Source organism: Moschus berezovskii, chromosome 1 (assembly GCF_049115385.1).
Source record: "Moschus berezovskii isolate FMDL1 chromosome 1, NW_MosBer_1.0, whole genome shotgun sequence".
In the NCBI taxonomy this organism is placed as follows: domain Eukaryota; kingdom Metazoa; phylum Chordata; class Mammalia; order Artiodactyla; family Moschidae; genus Moschus; species Moschus berezovskii.
In genome coordinates, this window is record NC_142460.1 from 104328617 (window position 1) to 104348290 (window position 19674).

General features: G+C 39.5%; 1 protein-coding gene across 9 annotated transcripts in view; it reads right to left on the bottom strand.

Annotated features, from left to right (window-relative positions):
• Positions 1-19674, bottom strand: part of VPS8 (VPS8 subunit of CORVET complex) — a 313442-nt gene that overhangs the window by 253494 nt on the left and 40274 nt on the right. For all 9 annotated transcript variants that reach the window (XR_016038004.1, XM_088838472.1, XM_055408827.2 and 6 more), the window contains exons 11-15: positions 15243-15396; positions 15085-15144; positions 13732-13839; positions 7142-7222; positions 4642-4812 (exon numbers count right to left, since the gene is read on the bottom strand). Coding sequence is in view for 8 of the 9 variants with exons in the window: in XM_088838472.1 (XP_088694598.1) it covers positions 4642-4812; positions 7142-7222; positions 13732-13839; positions 15085-15144; positions 15243-15396 (574 nt within the window). In the remaining variant the exon portion in view is untranslated. The remainder of the gene's footprint in view (positions 1-4641; positions 4813-7141; positions 7223-13731; positions 13840-15084; positions 15145-15242; positions 15397-19674) is intronic.

Here is a 19674-nt window from a genome sequence, read left to right on the forward strand (position 1 = left end):
TTTTAAATCTTCTGTATACCCTTGATGGTTTTCTGTCTACTTATTCTATTAATTACTAATAAAGGAGTTTTGAATTTTCCAAAATCTATACCTGTGGACTTGTCTGTTTCTTTTAGATTTGTTATTGTCTCATATATTTTGAAGGTCTGTTATTGGGTGCTTAAGCCTTTAAGATTATTATGTCTTCTTGACGAATTAATCTTTTTATCAATTTGAAATTTCTCTTTATCTCTGGTAATATTCCCTACTCAGAAATCTACTTAATCTGATATTAAAATAGCCATTCTAATTATTAGTATTTGCACAATATGTCTTTTTCTTTCCTTACTTTTAACTTATCTATGATTTTGTATTTAATGAGAGCTTTTTGCAGACAGCATAGAGTTGGTCCTGCTTTTTTTGAAATCCAGTATGACAATCCCTGCCTTTCAACTGAAATGTTTAGATAACTTCCATTTCCTATAATTATTGATACAGCTGGATTTAGATTATCTTATTGTTTTCCACCTGTACTACCTTTTTTATGCTTCATTGAATTTAATATTTTTTAACATCCTTTTTTTGCTACTATTGACTTATAAAGGGATACTTTTTCAGTGACTAGTGTTTATAATAAGCAGCTTTAACTAATCTCAGTCTACATTTACATAATATACAATTTGATGTATAATGTTAAGAACTTTACAGTAACATACTTCCTTCTCCCCACTCCCTGCTATGTACTATTTCTGTCATCCTATTACTTCTACATATCATCAAGTACGTACCACAAAATATCATTACTTTTGTTTTAAACAGTCAACTTCTTTTGTTAAATGACAATATTAAGGTATAATTTATATACCATAAAATTCAGTCATTAAGTATACAGTAACATTTTGGTAAATGTACAGTTGTTCAGTTCAGTTCAGTCGCTCAGTCGTGTCCGACTCTCTGCGACCCCATGAATCACAGCATGCCAGGCCTCCCTGTCCATCACCAACTCCCGGAGTTCACTCAAACTCATGTCCCCAGAGTCGGTGATGCCATCCAGCCATCTCATTCTCTGTCGTCCCCTTCTCCTCCCGCCCCCAACCTTTCCCAGCATCAGAGTCTTTTCCAGTGAGTCAACTCGTCGCATGAGGTGGCCAAAGTATTGCAGTTTCAGCTTTAGCCTCAGTCCTTCCAATGACCACCCAGGATTGATCTCCTTTAGAATAGACTGGTTGGATCTCCTTGCAGTACAAGGGACTCTCAAGAGTCTTCTCCAACACCACAGTTCAAAAGCATCGCCAAAATCCAATTTCAGAATATTTCCATCACTCCACAAAGATAACTTTTACCCACTTCCAGTCAATTCTCATTCCCACTCTTATTCCCAGTTCTATTAATCTACATCTGTCTCTATAAATTTACCTTTTCTGGACATTTCATATAAATAGAATCAAACAATACACGGTCTTTCCATGACTTCTTTCACTTAACACGGTATTTCTGGGGTTCATCCATGTTGTAGCATGGGTCAGTAGCTCATTTTTAAACTGAGGAACAGCATTCTACTACACAGACACGCCACATTTTGCTTATCCATTTATCAGCTGGCAGACATTCTGACTTTTTGACTGTTATGAATAATACTGCTATGAACATCTGTGTATAAGTGTTTTTATGGAGATATGGCTTCATTCCTCTTGAGTAGCTAGCTAGGAATAGAACCACTCTATCACATGGAATCTTCAATATTTTGAGGAACTGCCAAAATGTTTTCTACAGTGGCTGCACCATGTCCAACAAGCAAAATATGAATGTTCCAATTTTTCTGCATTGCAGTCAACAGTTGTTATTGTCTCTTTTTGACTGCAGCTATCCCGGGAGGCATGAAATGGTATCTCATTGTGATTTTGATTTGTATTTACATAATGACCAACCTAGACAGCATACTAAAACGCAGAGACATTACTTTGCCAACAAAGGTCCGTCTAGTCAAGGCTATGGTTTCTCCTATGGTCATGTGTGGATATGAGAGTTGGACTGTGAAGAAAGCTGATCGCCGAAGAATTGATGCTTTTGAACTGTGGTATTGGAGAAGACTCTTGAGAGTCCCTTGGACTGCAAGGAGATTCAACCAGTCCATCCTAAAGGAGATCAGTCCTGGGTGTTCACTGGAAGGACTGATGCTAAAGCTGAAACTCCAATACTTTGGCCACCTCATGCGAAGACTTCACTCACTGGAAAAGACTCTGATGCTGGGAGGGATTGGGGGCAGGAGAAGGGGACAACAGAGAATGAGATGGCTGGATGGCATCACCAACTTGGTGGACATGAGTTTGAGTGAACTCTGGGAGTTGGTGATGGACAGGGAGGCCTGGCGTGCTGTGATTCATGGGGTCGTGAAGAGTCGGACACGACTGAGCGACTGAACTGAACTGAATGATTAATGATGTTGAATATCCTGTCATCTGCTTTTCGGCCATTTGGTATATCTTCTCTGGAGACTACGGCAGATTATGTCAGGTGAGAAATCTGCTCGTACACTTATTGCTGATCCTCTGCATTTAATGTTTCTTTTTCCTCTGCCTGCTCTAATATTTCCTCTTTCCAATTCATTTGTATCAGTCTGTTCATTTTACTTGTGTTTGGGTTCACTAAGCTTCTTGAAATTCTGTGTTTATTGTTTTGGAAAGTTTTTGATCATTATTTCTTCTAATTTTTTCTCTCCTCTCCTTCAGAGATTTCTACTACATATTAGGCTACTTCACGCTACCTCACTGGTCACTAACACTTTTTAAATTTTTTTCTGGTTCATTTTGGATAGATTCTATTGTTCTATTTTCAAGTTCACTAATATCTTGAAAATTACTGTTTTTGTTTTTTGGCTTTTTTCCTTGATTTTTTTTTTTTTTCCCCAGACAGGAGAGCAAACCCAGTCCCCACTATTCCATCATGGCTGAAAAGTACAAGTTCAAAGTCTATCAGTGTTTTTAGTAATCACTCAGACTGCCACTACTACCACCACCACTGCTGCCGCAGTTGCTAAGAGTCAGGGAGAGCTGATCTGGGGGCTTCCCTGGTGGCTAAGATGGAAAAGAATCTGCTTTCATTGTGGGAGACCCAGATTTGATCCCTGGGTCAGGAAGATCCCCTGGAGAAGGAAATGGCTACCCACTCCAGTATTCTTGCCAGGGAAATTCCACAGACAGAGGAGCCTGGTGGGCTACAGTCCATGAGTCATAAAGAGTCAGACATGACCGAGTAACTAATACTTTTACACTTCCAGACAAAAGAAAATATCTAAGTGTGGGACAATAATTATTCTTAACCTAGTGAATTCTATTGAATTACCATTTCTTCTTCCGGATTTTCCTAGTTTCTAAATTCTGAAAATACTGGAAGACTCTTTCACATATATTTATGCTCTGAAGTTCTAATATCTCAGGGAGATTTGATCAATGGCTAGATACTATGCTGTAGACACTCATAAATAAGACCTTCATTACTATTTTTTTTCCAAGAAATTATGCAGAGAAGCTCCACAAGAGTCCAAATTTCCTGCTTAAAGGTTACTAACTTAGGAAACATGAGATCATAATTTTAAGTAATTTAACTATAAACTACCTATGTAAATGGGCTTCCCTGGTGGCACTAGTGGTAAAGAGTGAAGTGAATGTCGCTCCATCCTGTCAGACTCTTTGTGACCCCATGGACTATACAGTCCATGGAATTCTCTAGGCCAGAATACTAGAGTGGGTAGCATTTCTCTTCTTCAGGGGATCTTCCCAACCCAGGGATCGAACCCAGGTCTTCTGCATTGCAGGCTGATTCTTTATCAGCTGAGCCACAGGGGAAGCCCAAGAGTACTGGAGTGGGTAACCTATCCCATCTCCAGTGGATCTTCCCGACCCAAGAATCGAACTGGACCCCCCTGCCAATGCAGGAGACATAAGAGATGTGGGTTGGGAAGATCTCCTGGAGGAGGGCATGGCAACCCACTTCAGTATTCTTTCCTGGACAATCCCAGGAACAGAGAAGCCTGGCGGGCTACAATCCATAAGGTTGCAAAGACTTGGCACACACACCTGTGTAAACTGCTAAATGCCATTGTCATTACTTAAAATATAGTAAAATTAATACTAAAATAACTTTTAGGTCTTCCTTCTCTGCAGACTCCTACATTTCATCTACCTCCCATTCCTAAAGAATTTTTCTCTCAAAGCTCTCTTTGCCTTTCAATGACTACAGTCTTCATACCTGTTCGAGTCTTTAGCAATTATCCATATATTTCCAAAGCCTTACAAGCTACCTATCTCTGTAGTCTTTAATTCCTTAAATCTATCATGTTTGTTGTCACCATATAAAACTTTCTAAAATATCTTGCTTTTATAATTTCTTTCTTATGAACTTTAAATTTCACTTCATTATTTTTAGTATAAAAGTTAAAATTCTTTGGTATTAGTCACACTTATGAATAGAAGATAACAGGAATTATTGTTTTAATTCACATTCTTACATTCACATTCCTACACATACTTACAAATAAATTCACATCCACTTCAACCCAGTTAGTGGTTTTCAAAGAAACTTCCAAGACATAAAGATAACTCCTCAGAATTCTTAAAATATCAAGTTTATCAGAACAATACTAAAATAAAGGATTACCCTTACCAGCGCCTGGCTCACGTTTCCTCCAGTGGCTAGTGATTTGAAATGGCTGCTATTATAGACCAACTGAACTTCTGAGATCTCCACTGTTTCCAGTTCCTCCTGAGTTTGCCGATCAATCACATGCAACTTCTCTACACTGTCCAAGAGCACAATTGTGCGCGAGTTTATCCACTGTAATTCAAGCACACAGAAACACAAAAGTGAGGCCCATCCCACATCATCATCCGGGACGAGAAGAAAGCTTGACTACTCAGTTAAATGACGTTGAGGACCTTAACCATTTAATAAATCAGATGATGACAACACAATCACAGCAAGAACTACTCAGTACCAGCCCAAAGAACAGCAGGTGCACAGCACAGTATTGAGTTCTGATGGTATTAGAGTGATTCATAATGTAAAAGAAGGCTAACTAAGAGCCATAATAGATATTATGAGATAAATTGCTTTTTATCAAAAATTTTTAAAGGTAGTACATTGGCACAATAACTTAAAAGTGACCAACTTTGCATTTCTAGTGTTTTTGACAGTAATCAAGCAAAATGGCAAATGAAAACCTCATAAACCTAGCTGGTCAAAGAATGATTGTTAGCATTTAAGTATTACATATTTTTAAATGGAAACTACTTAAAAATATATATTTCCTTCACCTACAAATTATGGCAGAGCTCTTTGCTCTATTTCTCTATATAGTCTGAATATTTGTTAATAATGTTCAGTTCAGTCACTCAGTTGTGTCTGACTCTTTGCAGCCCCATGAATCACAGCACACCAGGCCTCTCTGTCTATCACCAACTCCCAGAGTTCACTCAAACTCATGTCCATCGAGTCAGTGATGCCATCCAGCCATCTCATTCTCTGTCGTCCCCTTCTCCTCCCGCCCCCAATCCCTCCCAGCATCAGAGTCTTTTCCAGTGAGTCAACTCTTCACATGAGATTGCCAAAGTATTGGAGTTTCAGTTTTAGCATCAGTCCTTCCAGTGAACACCCAGGACTGATCTCCTTTAGGATGGACTGGTTGGATCTCTGTGCAGTCCAAGGGACTCTCAAGAGTCTTAAAAGATGTCCTTTTGATTAAATTTCTTGGGTTATATATAAAATTTATTTTCAAAATATTTTTTTGAAAATTCTCAATTCCTCCCCAAGAAATAAATGAAGTCTTAAAATCTTCACAATTAGAATTCTAAATTAGCCAGAACAAAGTATTTCCCCTGCACTTTCTCTGATACTGGTTTTGGTTTATTTATATGATCTCTTCCTATGCTCAGAAATTATTTGCACAATCAAATAACAATCAAGTTGAAAATGGATCAATTTTTCTATTTTAACTATGCTACATGTGTATATACTTTATCACTGTAGTGGCTGCTGTAAGGGAAGGCTTTGGTTTTTCAAAAAAACATTGTCTCTCAGAAAACAGTTTGACACTCAAACCATTTACAAAGAACTTTTGTAATGTGCTCTCTTGATTACTTTGAGAAACAAAGTACCATTCAGAAAAGACAAATTATTTAGCCTTGTACAAACTTGGTGCTAGCTTTTACAAGCTTTCAAAGGTCACCTGGTTAAGAGAAAGAATGACTAAGAATGTTAGCATGTTTAGCGATTATTCTGGGGATTAGACTCTATTTTAATTGTTGACACGTTGTAAACAACCCTTTTAAAGGTAACTTACAAAGCAATGCGGTTAGGGGTCACATCATGAATATGTCACAGGACAAATGAAAAACACCCACTGTCCTACTATTAGAATGGCTATTTGTGATTGGGAAATTTTTTCCAGGGACAGAATCATATGCAGATGGTTACAGAGATGCACCTCAAACATCTTAAATGCAAGTGACGATGATAAATTCGAGAAAAATATGTTAAGACAATTCCATAAGGGATGCTGGTAATGACAAAACACTGATGTCTAATATACATGGCAAGAGGTTGAACAAAATTATTTCATGAAATGTATATGGGAAAAAAGTGTTATTTCTAAATCAAGTTTGTAAGATTTAAAAAGCAGTGTGCAACTAAATTAATAAATCATCTATTATAAAAATTGATACGAAAGGAAATAATCGTTTTTTTTAAAACCCAAAGGTTGCTCAGGACCGAGATGCATGGTAGAGAGAACTCTGCAAAGTTTTTAGCCACAAGAAAATAGCATTTCCTGAACCAATGAGAACATACTCAGAAGTACCAAAATGTGTTTACAAAGAAAGCCCAGCAATGATCCTGAAGAAGTTATTCTGATCTATTTGAGCTATTCAAGATACTAAAGAGAACTTTTGGTGATCTTGCCAGTGTTCAGCAGGCTGAAGGACAATAAAAATAATGTGTGGCATCACACCAATGTCAAGACTTTTTTCAGGACAAGTAGGACTTCACTTCTGTCTACATTTTATATGATCCTAAAGGTCATGGCAGAAATCTTGTGGGCCTTAACAGAACATGGACTCAAAACAATTACATAAAGTAAATGGGGATATTTCATTTCAATAATACTCACAGTAAAGTTGATGAGGTCATAGTATAGGTGGAGATGCTTTTGCTTAGTAACATGTATCGCTCCAGATTCGTCTCTCTTAACCTGATAATGAAATAAAAACAACTGTTTGAGAGACTTTAAAAAGTTTCTCACCTAGTCAATCCACCTAGAACATGATTTCCATTCAGAATATGGGTAAAACAAATACTGATAACTAAAGAAACTATTAAACAAATGAAAAATTCACTCACAAGTGTATGTAGTATATCTGGTATGCTGCTGCTGCTGCTTCTGTCGTGTCCGACTCTGTGTAACCCCATGGACGGCAGCCCACCAGGCTCCCCTGTCCCTGGGATTCTCCAGGCAAGAACACTGGAGTGGGTTGCGATTTCCTTCTCCAATGTGTGAAAGTGAAAAGTGAAAGTGAAGTCGCTCAGTCATGTCTGACCTGTAGCGACCCCACGGACTGCAGCCCACGAGGCTCCTCCGTCCTTGGGATTTTCTAGGCAAGAGTACTGGAGTGGCTTGCCATTGCCTTCTCCGATATCTGGTATCAGTCAGTTCAGTTCAGTTCAGTCGCTCAGTCGTGTCCGACTCTCCGCGACCCCATGAATCACAGCACGCCAGGCCTCCCTGTCCATCACCAACTCCCGAAGTTCACTCAAACTCATGTCCACAGAGTTGGTGATGCCATCCAGCCATCTCATTCTCCGTCGTCCCCTTCTCCTCCCGCCCCCAGCCTTTCCCAGCATCAGAGTCTTTTCCAGTGAGTCAACTCGTCGCATGAGGTGGCCAAAGTATTGCAGTTTCAGCTTTAGCATCAGTCCCTCCAATGAACATCCAGGATTGATCTCCTCTAGAATGGACTGGTTGGATCTCCTTGCAGTATAAGGGACTCTCAAGAGTCTTCTCCAACACCACAGTTCAAAAGCATCGATTCTTCGGCGGTCAGCCTTCTTCACAGTCCAACTCTCACATCCATACATGACCACGGGAAAAACCATTGCCTTGACTAGACGGACCTTGGTTGGCAAAGTAATGTCTCTGCTTTTTAATATACTATCAAGGTTGGTCATAACTTTCCTTCCAAGGAGCAAGCGTCTTTTAATTTCATGGCTGCAATCAGCATCTGCAGTGATTTTGGAGCCCAAAAAAACAAAGTCTGACACTGTTTCCACTGTTTTTCCATCTATTTCCCATGAAGTGATGGGACCAGATGCCATGATCTTTGTTTTCTGAATGTTGAGCTTCAAGCCAACCTTTTCACTCTCCTCTTTCACTTTCATCAAGAGGCTTTTGAGTTCCTCTTCACTTTCTGCCATAAGGGTAGTGTCATCTGCATATCTGAGGTTATTGATATTTCTCCCAGCAATCTTGATTCCAGCTTGTGCTTCTTCCAGCCCAGCGTTCCTCATGATGTACTCTGCATATAAGTTAATCCATGGTATATCTGGTCAGTGGTCAAGCTGTCAGTTTAGGCATACCATGTTTTAAATGCACTTCACTTTATTGTGCTTCCAGATATTGTGTGTTTTACAAACCGAAGGTTTGTGGCAATCTTTCATCAATCTACTGACACCATTTTCCCAACAACGTTTGCTCGCTTGTTTCCTGTCCCTGTGTCACATTTTGGTAATTTTTGCAGTAGTTCAAACTTTTTCAGTATTATTTGTTATAGTAATCTGTGATTAGTGATCGTTGATGTTACTATTGTAATTGTTTTGGCTTTTTTTAAGCAATAAAGTATTTTTTAATTAAGGTATGTATACTGCTTTTTTTAAGAGATAATGTTATTACACACTTAAAAGACTACAATGTAGTGCAAACATAACTTTTCTATGCCCTGAGAAACCAATCAACTTATGTGACTCACTACATTGCAATATTTGCTTTATTGCAGTGGTCTGAAACGGAATCAATAATATCCCCAGGGTATGCCTGCACTGGCAAATGTAATATTCACTCTGTCATACTCAGAACAAACTAACTTCATCACATCAATAACTGTATTTAGCCAGAATTAAAGCATAAAATAGGATTAGTGGCATGGTGTTAAAAAAAGTAAAACAAAAGTACATTAAAAGGAAAAAAAGGTGCTGCAGTGACCAAAACTAGGCTTTTCTGAAATATGATACTAGTATAGCTCAAACAGCCTGAGATTTCCCAGAACTTCAAGGGTTAATACTTTATTTATATATGCATATGTATACACTCTATAATCTTCAACTGTCCTTATCATTTGTTCTATTTCTGCTCCAAGGCGACAGAGCACTGAAGAAGACAGACACAATACAGTAACCTGCCTGAAACTCATGACATTCAATTCAACTCGGGTTTTCTTGCACACTTCCCATAGCAGTAGACTAGATGTCCTTCTTTACCTTTACGTCCCAATTCCTCTTTGCCTTCAAGTCCCATCACTTGTCAGATAACAAACAACTGAGACCATTTAATGTGAGCCCTTCATGTCCTCCCATCTTCACTTCCTAAGTCACTTCCCCAGTAAGAAAGAAGGCTCTGGTAAAAGGAGCTAGATCCACAACCACATGTTTAAGAGCAAGTTCCACTATTACAGCTGAGTCACCAAAGGTAAATCATTTATTCTTCCAGTTTCATTTGTAAAATGAAAATAAGAAAGCACCAAATGGTTTCGTATCTTGCATATGTTGAAAGTGTTTCATAAACAAAAATATCAAGGCCAATATTAACTATTCTAAGACTGGCTAAAGTCCTTACTAAAAAAAGAAATCACTTCACCTGTACAAATTCTGAATCCTACTCCCTCCATCACTGCTTAATATTACCCCTCCTCTGCTAATATATTTTAATCACTTCTTTGAAAGGTCCCTTATCCTCTTGCTATCAGACAGGTTTCTGACTTATTCATCTTCAAAAAACAAAAATTTTCCTTGATTTACTTCTTACAGAAAATTAAGAACTTTTCTCCTCTTGCAACCAAACACCGTACTCACTAGTGTGAGTCTATTCTAGAAACCCATTTCTTTAACAATGCTCTATAATTCAGCTTCCACTTCAATTCTGCTGATACTTAGTCCTCTGAAACGTTTCTAAAAAGCTACTTCGTACCTATCTGGTGGCCTTGCCTTCAGACTTCTTCCTTGATCTCGCTTTGGTATTACACTGGAACTGATAATGTCCTGAAGCCTCTCCTCCTCCGTCTTTTGTGTGGTGCCATACTGTTCTATTTCCCCACCTACCTCCACATGCCTTTACAGGATCCTCCTTTCTATTGCTTTTGTTTTCCTTTTCCTTACACGAGTGTCCACCAACGTTACGGATGCTCTTGCTTTTGATTTACACAGCTTCAACTACCTTCTCGATCTTGGAATTTGCATTTGCACCCCAGACCTGGATTGCCAATCTGCCCAGAGAACATTCCCTAATATACCACTCAAGTCTCACCTTCACTTCCAACCCAACACTATCCTTCCCTAACTCTAACTCTTTGAATATGTCATGCTTCTAAAATACAAAGTCAGAAAGGCAATGTTTTGTTTATGTCCTTCAGTCCCCATGAAAAGCCTTGTCTTTCCTTCAGAATGCCATCCCTAACTCTCACTGCAACCATTCCTGTCTAAAGACCTCACTTGCTTTATTACAAGACCAAAACGCTCCATTTCCCTCCAACCTCCTATAATGTTCTTTTTGCTATTTCTACAGTGCTATTCCTGAAATGTCACTTTAATCATATCACTTTAATTACCTAAGAACCTGTGATGGTTCCCCCTTACCAACCTAGGGCAATTATTACACAATCTAGATCAGAGGTTAGCAAACTTTTTCTGTAAAAGGTCACAGAGTAAATATTTTCAGATCTGCAGAGCATACAATCTCTGACATAACTACTCAACTCTGCCACTGTTGTGCAAAAGCAGCCATAAATAAGACATAACCAAATGGGCATGAAATAAAACTTCACAAAATCAAGTAGCCAGCCAGGTCTGGCCCACAGGCCATAATTTGTCAACCGGCTGGAAGAAGCACAAGCTGGAATCAAGAGAAAATATCAATAACCTCAGATACGCAGATGACACCATCCTTATGGCAGAAAGTGAAGAGGAACTCAAAAGCCTCTTGATGAAAGTGAAAGAGGAGAGTGAAAAGTTTGGCTCGAAGCTCAACATTCAGAAGATGAAGATCATGGCATCTGGTCCCATCACTTCATGGGAAATAGATGGGGAAACAGTGGAAACGGTGTCAGACTTTATTTTTTGGGGCTCCAAAATCACTGCAGATGCTGATTGCAGCCATGAAATTAAAAGATGCTTACTCCTTGGAAGGAAAGTTATGACCAACCTAGATAGCATATTAAAATGCAGAGACATTACTTTGCCAACAAAGGTCCATCTAGTCAAGGCTATGGTTTTTCCCGTGGTCATGTATAGATGTGAGAGTTGGACTGTGAAGAAAGCTGATCACCGAAGAATCGATGCTTTTGAACTGTGGTGCTGGAGAAGACTCTTGAGAGTCCCTTGGACTGCAAGGAGATCCAACCAGTCCATCCTAAAGGAGATCAGTCCTGGGTGTTCATTGGAAGGACTGATGCTGAAGCTGAAACTCCAATACTTTGGCCACCTCATGCGAAGAGTTGACTCACTGGAAAAGAGTCTGATGCTAGGAGGGATTGGGGGTGGGAGGAGATGGGGACGACAGAGAATGAGATGGCTGGATGGCATCACCTACTAGATACACATGAGTTTGGGTGAATGCCAGGAGTTGGTGATGGACAGGGAGGCCTGGCGTGCTGTGATTCATGGGGTCGCAAAGAGTCGGAGACGACTGAGCAACTGAACTGAACTGAATCTAGATCCATGCCACATATTCAACTTTATTTTCAACAATAAGCTTCTCCCTGTTATTAATTCTAACATTTATTATTGACCTTCTATATATTTAAGTACTGTCCTAGTAGTTGGAATACAGCAATAGGGTTGGTTTTAGACTTATGGAGCTTTCAGTCTAGTGAAGAAGAAAAACATTAAATAAGGAATTTTAGAAGTGCTGAATGTTATAAAAGAAGGTATTATGGATGTTTGTAGTGGGAAATGCTAACTGAGGTCAGGAGGTCAGGGAAGGCAATGCTAATCATGAGCTAGGATAACGCTGAAGAGAGCACAGAGCTTTCCTGACAGAGATGTAGGCATATGTAAAGACACCAAGGCCAAAGACACGGAAGCATCCTAAATGTTCATCAACAGATGAATGGGTAAAGAAGATGTAGTACATAAAAACAATGAAATGTTACTCAGCCACAAGGCAGAATGAAACAATGCCTTTGCAGCACTATGGATGGGCCCAGAGACTGTCACACTAAGTAAATCAGACAGAGAAAGACAAACATATGACATCGCTTATATGTGGATTCTAAAAAAATGATACAAGTGAACTTATTTACAAAACAGAAATAGGCTCAGATACAGAAAACAAACTTATGGTTACCACGGGGAAAGAGAGAGTGGGATAAATTAGGAGTTTGGGATAAACAGATACAAACTATTATAGATAAAAGATAAACAGCAAGGTCCTACTGTAAAGCACAGGAAATTATATTCAATGTCTCATAATATCTACAATGGAAAAGCTGGAAAAGATGAATATATATATATATAAACTGAATCACTTTGCTGTACACCGGAAACTAACTCAATACTGTCAATCAACTATATGTCAATTTAAAAAAGAAATAAAAAGACACTGAGGCAAAAGACTAGTTAGGAAGCTATTTCAGAGCCTTGGTTAGAAATGCCTGTGGTTTAGGCTGGGGAAGCAGCAATAAGGGAGATAAAAAAAGGAAGTAAATTAGCAGCAGGATGTGTGATGGAGCAAGAACAGAGAGAAAAATGCAACTAAAAGGCAACTCCCAGATCTCGGGCTGGAGACACTAGGTGGACAGTGAGGCACTTCCGTCACTGAGCTAGGAAACTCAAGAAGAGGTGCCACAGGCGCATTCTTCTCTCTGTATCTTCAGTTCATCTTATTTCCCCCAATATGTATATCCACCCCTCCTGCAGTATTTGCCCTGTACCCTTCATAAAGTCTTCCACAGCCTCCATACAAATCTCTTCATACTCGAAACTTACATCAAGTTTTAAATTTTCATCACACTGTAGAGTCCTTAAACTGTCCTCACTAGTAGCAATGAACATACTGGTTTTGCCTTTCAAACCATATTTTAATCTATTTTAAAGAAGAAATTAAGTTGTACCTGTCCTCCAATTGCCTCGTGTCCACTACAATGTAAAGGACATAGCAGGTGTCAATGATACTTGCTCTCTAATAAACACACTACATGTAGGTAGGTAAGCCATTAATACAGACCTATGTGCGTTGAAATATTTACACATACACATAAACCATTAATTATTTGTTAGTCAACGGAGATGGAAATAAGAAATACACCATGAGGAGGCACGGAGCTGAGGGTTTTCCATGTTAACCACTAAAGCCTCAAAAATTAAATAGGTTACTCTCTCTCTCCAAAGAATTATGATAGTATATTTCTTTGACACAATATTGAATTACTGGTGAATCAGAATAATAACCTATGATAAAGGACTTCAGCACAGATGTAGAATCATATTAGGACTTACCAAGAGAAAATGAACAACATCTCCTCTGCAGAAGGCAAGCATGGGATTCACGTAATTATGTACTGCCACGAAGTGCCAGGCCAGCAAAGGAACACTGGAAGGATCCATCTGGGTAAGAAGGGAAAAAAAAATCATTGTTAACACAAGAAGAATAAAGAGAAAACTCTGGTTTAAAACAGCAATGGACTGGTGTTAACTGATAAAAACTTCCCCTAATTTCTCATTAAAATTCAAGCGGAGTAGGGACTGATTGGGAAGCGTCAACAGGGAACCTTCTTTGTGGACAGTAAAGTTCCACATCTTGACAGAAGTTTGGGTTATCTAAGTATCTATGTTTGGCAAAGTTTAGCAAATGTACACTCAAGATCTGTGTGTTTTGTTGTATGTAAATTTTTCTACCAAAGGAAAAGCTTTGAATACTGAACTGTACTTAATCATATGCATGTTGAATATTTTGGGGGAATTTCTGCAATTGACTTGAAAGCACATTTAAAAAAAACAATTTGATGAGTGAATGACAATAAACAGGTATATAATGAGGTATACAATAAAATACTAAAGGTAGAGTTTTACAATGGTAGGTATATAGATGTTTAATGTAAAATCCTTTCAACTTCTCTATTTGAAAATGTTCATAATAAAATATTGGGGGGAAGTCAACAAAAACAAAGATGTAAACACATACCATGATAAATCTCAATTAGCCAATGAAGGTCACCTAAGAACAGTTAATGGTAATCTGAGCAGGCTCTACCATCTTAGAGGGCAGGCCTGCTTTCCCTGGGGCCCAGAGATAGAGTACCAATAAGAAAACTGAAGAGTGAGTTCCCTCATTACAGGGCCTACTTTCTGGACTAGTCTTGGTTCTACATCATCATTCTCCATCCCATCCCATTCTTGCCTCTCCTTACATATTCACTGGAAGAAAACATCACTTTGAAAGCATCCAAGCAGGAAGGAAAAGAGATACCAAGGTGTACATAATACATTGTGAGAAGCATCCCCCAAAATGAAATATCACAGGCAGAAGAAACCCAGGAAAGAATACGTCAGAGCAATTCACACTATATTACAGTAGGGTCCTCTCTATCAGTAGTTCAATATCAAAGCAGCAGCTGTTCATGAAAGAAAACTTAACAGAATAAAGGTAGGAAAGAATAGATCTGGTGATCCCATGACACTGCTCTGGTCACCAGCTGACACTGTTTTGGTCACATCAAGGTAAGCAGACAGAGAGCTGATTCCCATTCTACCTAGTTTTCTGACAACCTCACAGAATTCGCCACTCATGAGTCATCTTCCCCGACCTCCCAACATGGTCTTTTTGTCCATAAGATGGAGAGACTTACTCACCCGTCCATAAGGAAAAGTCATCCACACTTTCAAGGATGGCTTCAATCCAATGACCAGTATCTTTAGGGAGAAAAAATACATTTTCACTATTCACCCTGCAATTTTCAGACTTTTGGTATTCAAAGTCTCTTAAGTTATGAGCTTCATCTTCTAAATACCTTTGTTAAGGATGCCATGGCCAATAAGGAAAACTGTGTGATGGGATGATCTTTCAACTCGGGCTTAGAGTGGAGAGGTTCAATACAGCAAACTTCACCCTTGGAACCACTGAACAGGCATCGAGATTCACAAGTTCTCACTCCCATCACTCTCCTGAAAATGTAACCCAAAAATGCAGAATCAACTTAGCAATGATCCAAGGCACTACATCTCTACAGCAAATGACGACAAAAGCCTCTAGACCCCTACTCCTGCCCCCAACAATCCAAACTCCACATGACATCAGCATGTCCTTTTTAACGTAGGGTCAGATTTACCACCTTCTCCTATGGCTTACCACTGTACACAAAATAAAATCGACTCTTACCAGGTCTAAAACACCCTTTATGAATTTATATGATCTCTCTCCTGCCTTCAGTCCTGTCCCACTGCTACTGCTCCTGATAAACACGTGCTCCAGCCACACTAGCCTTCTGTCTGCTGCTCCAGCAGGCCACAGTGTGCCCACCTCAAAGTTTTTGTGCTTGAATATCCCTCTGCCTGGAACACTTCTTTCAAGTCTTTCCATCTGCTGCCCAGATTATCATTCAGGTTTTTGTTTAAATGTCACCTTCAGGAGAAGCCTTCCTGAATTATTCTCAAATGTACTCCAGCACACTGACCTGTCTTATTTTCTTCACAGCACTCATACCTAAAGTTATTTATGTGTTGGTTTATTGACTGTCTCCCTACCCCCACCCCAACTAGAATGTAAGTTCTACTACAGTAGCAACCTTGACCGGTTCACAGCCATAACTCTGGTATCTAGAACAATGCCTACACATAGGGGATAGCCAATAAACATCAGCTGAATAAATCAATAGTACTGCGGTAGGCACTGAGAGAAGGCATCAGAGGCCAGACAGACAGAAACCACAATCACAGAAAACTAACCAATCTAATCACATGGACCACAGTCTTGTCAAACCCAATGAAACTGAGGCATGCCATGTAGGGCCACCCAAGACAGACAGGTCATGGTGAAGAGTTCTAACAACATGTGGTCCACTGGAGAAGGGAATGGCAAGCCACTTCAGTATTCTTGCCTTGAGAATCCCATGAACAGTATGAAAAGGCAAAAAGATAGGACACTGAAAGATGAACTCCCCAGGCAAGTAGGTGCCCAATATGCTACTGGAGATCAGTGGAGAAATAACTCCGAAAAGAATGAAGAGATGGAGCAAAAGCAAAAACACCACCCAGATGTGGATGTGACTGGTGATGGAAGCAAGGTCCAATGCCATAAAGAACAATACTGCATAGGAACCTGGAATGTTAGGTCCGTGAATCAAGGCAAATTGGAAGAGGTCAAACAGGAGATGGCAAGAGTGAATGTCGACATTTTAGGAATCAGTGAACTAAAATGGACTGGAATGGGTGAATGTAACTCAGATGATCATCATATCTACTACTGTGGGCAAAAATCCCTTAGAAGAAATGGAGTAGCAATCATAGTCAACAAAAGAGTCCGAAATGCAGTACTTGCGTGCAATCTCAAAAACGACAGAATGATCTCTGTTCGCTTCCAAGGCAAACCATTCAATATCACAGTAATCCAAGTCTATGCCCCAACCGGTAATGCTGAAGCAGCTGAAGTTGAACGGTGCTGTGAAGACCTACAAGACCTTTTAGAACTAACACCCAAAAAAGATGTCCTTTTCATTATAGGGGACTGGAATGCAAAAGTAGGAAGTCAAGAAACACCTGGAGTAACAGGCAAATTTGGCCTTGGAGTACAAAATGAAGCAGGGCAAAGGCTCATAAAGCTTTGCCAAGAGAACACACTGATCATAGCAAATACCCTCTTCCAACAACACAAGAGAATACTCTACACGAGGATATCACCAGATGGTCAACACCAAAATAAGACTGATTACATTCTTTACAGCCAAAGATGGAGAAGCTCTATACAGTCTGCAACAACAAGACCAGGAGCTAACTACGGCTCAGATCATGAACTCCTTACTGCCAAATTCAGATTTAAATTGAAGAAGGTAGGGAAAACCACTAGACCATTCAGGTATGACCTAAATCAGATCCCTTACGATTGTACAGTGGACATGGGAAATAGATTTAAGGGACTAGATCTGATAGAGTGCCTGATAAACTATGGATGGAGGTTCATGACACTGTACAGGAGATGGGGATCAAGACCATCCCCAAGAAAAAGAAATGCAAAAGAGCAAAATGGCCCTCTGAGGAGCCTGACAAATAGCTATGAAGAGAAGAGAAGCAAAAAAACAAAGGAGAAAAGTAAAGATATACCCATTTGAATGCAGAGCTCCAAAGAATAGCAAGGAGAGATAAGAAAGCCTTCTTCAGCAATCAATGCAAAGAAATAGAGGAAAACAATAGAATGGGAAAGACTAGAGATATCTTCAAGAAAATTAGAGATACCAAGGGAACATATCATGCAAAGATAGGCTCAATAAAGGACAGAAATGGTATGGACCTAACAGAAGAAGAAGAGGTGGCAAGAATACACAGAAGAACTATACAAAAACGATTTTCATGACCCACATGATAATAATGGTGTGATCACTCATCTAGAGCCAGACATCCTGGAATGTGAAAGTGGGCTTTAGAAAGCATCACTATGAACAAAGCTAGTGGAGGTGATGGAATTCCAGTTGAGTTATTTCAAATCCTAAAAGATCATGCTGTGAAAGGGCTGCACTCAATATGCCAGCAAATTTGGAAAACTCAGCAGTGGCCACAGGACTGGAAAAGGTCAGTTTTCATTCCAATCCCTAAGAAAGGCAATGCCAAAGAATGCTCAAACTACCGCACAATTGCACTCATCTCACATTCTAGTAAAGTAATGCTCAAAATTCTCCAAGTCAGGCTTCAACAATATGTGAACCGTGAACTTCCAGATATTCAAGCTGGATTCAGAAAAGGCAGAGGAACCAGAGATCAAATTGCCAACATGCACTGGATCATGGAAAAAGCAAGAGAGTTCCAGAAAAACATCTATTTCTGCTTTATTGACTATGCCAAAGCCTTTGACTGTGTGGATCACAATAAACTGGAAAATTCTGAAAGAGGTGGGAATACCAGACCACCTGACCTGCCTCTTGAGAAATCTGTATGCAGGTCAGGAAGCAACAGTTAGAACTGGACAGGGAACAACAGACTGGTTCCAAATAGGAAAAGCAGTATGTCAAGGCTGTATATTGTCACCCTGCTTATTTAAGTTATATACAGAGTATATCATGAGTAATGCCAGGCTGGATGAATGAAGCACAAGCTGGAATCAAGATTGCTGGGAGAAATATCAATAACATCAGATATGCACATGACACCACCCTTATGGCAGAAAGTGAAGAACTAAACAGCCTCTTGATGAAAGTAAATGAGGAGAGTGAAAAAGTTGGTGTAAAGCTCAACATTCAGAAAACTAAGATCATGGTGTCCGGTTCCATCACTTCATGGCAAACAGATGGGCAAACAGTGGAAACAGTGGCTGACTATTTTTTGGGGCTCCAAAATCACTGCAGATGGTGACTGTAGCCATGAAATTAAAAGACGCTTACTCCTTGGAAGGAAAGTTATGACCAACCTAGACAGCATATTAAAAAGCAAAGACATTACTTTGTCAACAAAGGTCCTTCTAGTCAAGGCTATGGTTTTTCCAGTAGTCATGTATGGAAGTGAGAATTGGACTATAAAGAAAGCTGAGCATCGAAGAATTGATGTTTTTGAGCTGTGGTGTTGGAGAAGACTTTTGAAAGTCCCTTGGACTGCAAGGAGATCCAACCAGTCCATCCTAAAGGAGATCAGTCCTTAATATTCATTGAAAGGACTGATGATGAAACTAAAACTCCAATACTTTGGCCACCTCATGCAAAGAACTGACTCATATGAAAAGACCCTGATGCTGGGAAAGATTGAAGGTGAGAGGATAAGGAGACGACAGAGGATGAGATGGCTGGATGGCATCACCGATTCAATGGACATGGACAGGGAGGCCTGGCATGCTGCAGGCCATGGGGTCGCAAAGAGTAGGACACAACTGAGCGACTGAACTGAACTGGTATTTTTCAAACAATTACTTTGGACTTGATATTGTCAGGAGGCATGTGAAATGTAAAAAACATAGTCCTTACTTTGAAAACTCTGGAAACAAAATACACATTGAATTTTTTTGTCTTTTTTAACTCAGACTTATAAATGTTCTTACACATATCTAAACAGTCTTTCCCTTTATTTAAAGAAAACAGGGCAATTCCAAGGCAAAAGGAACCTTGTATACCTGGTCATTATGGTTATAACAAACTGGGCCTGGGGTCTAAACTGAAATTACTGATATACTCCAGGATAATGGTTCCCAAGATTGACAGAGTTTAGGAACACTTTGGGAAGAAGGAGTCTAGAATCCCAACTCGGATG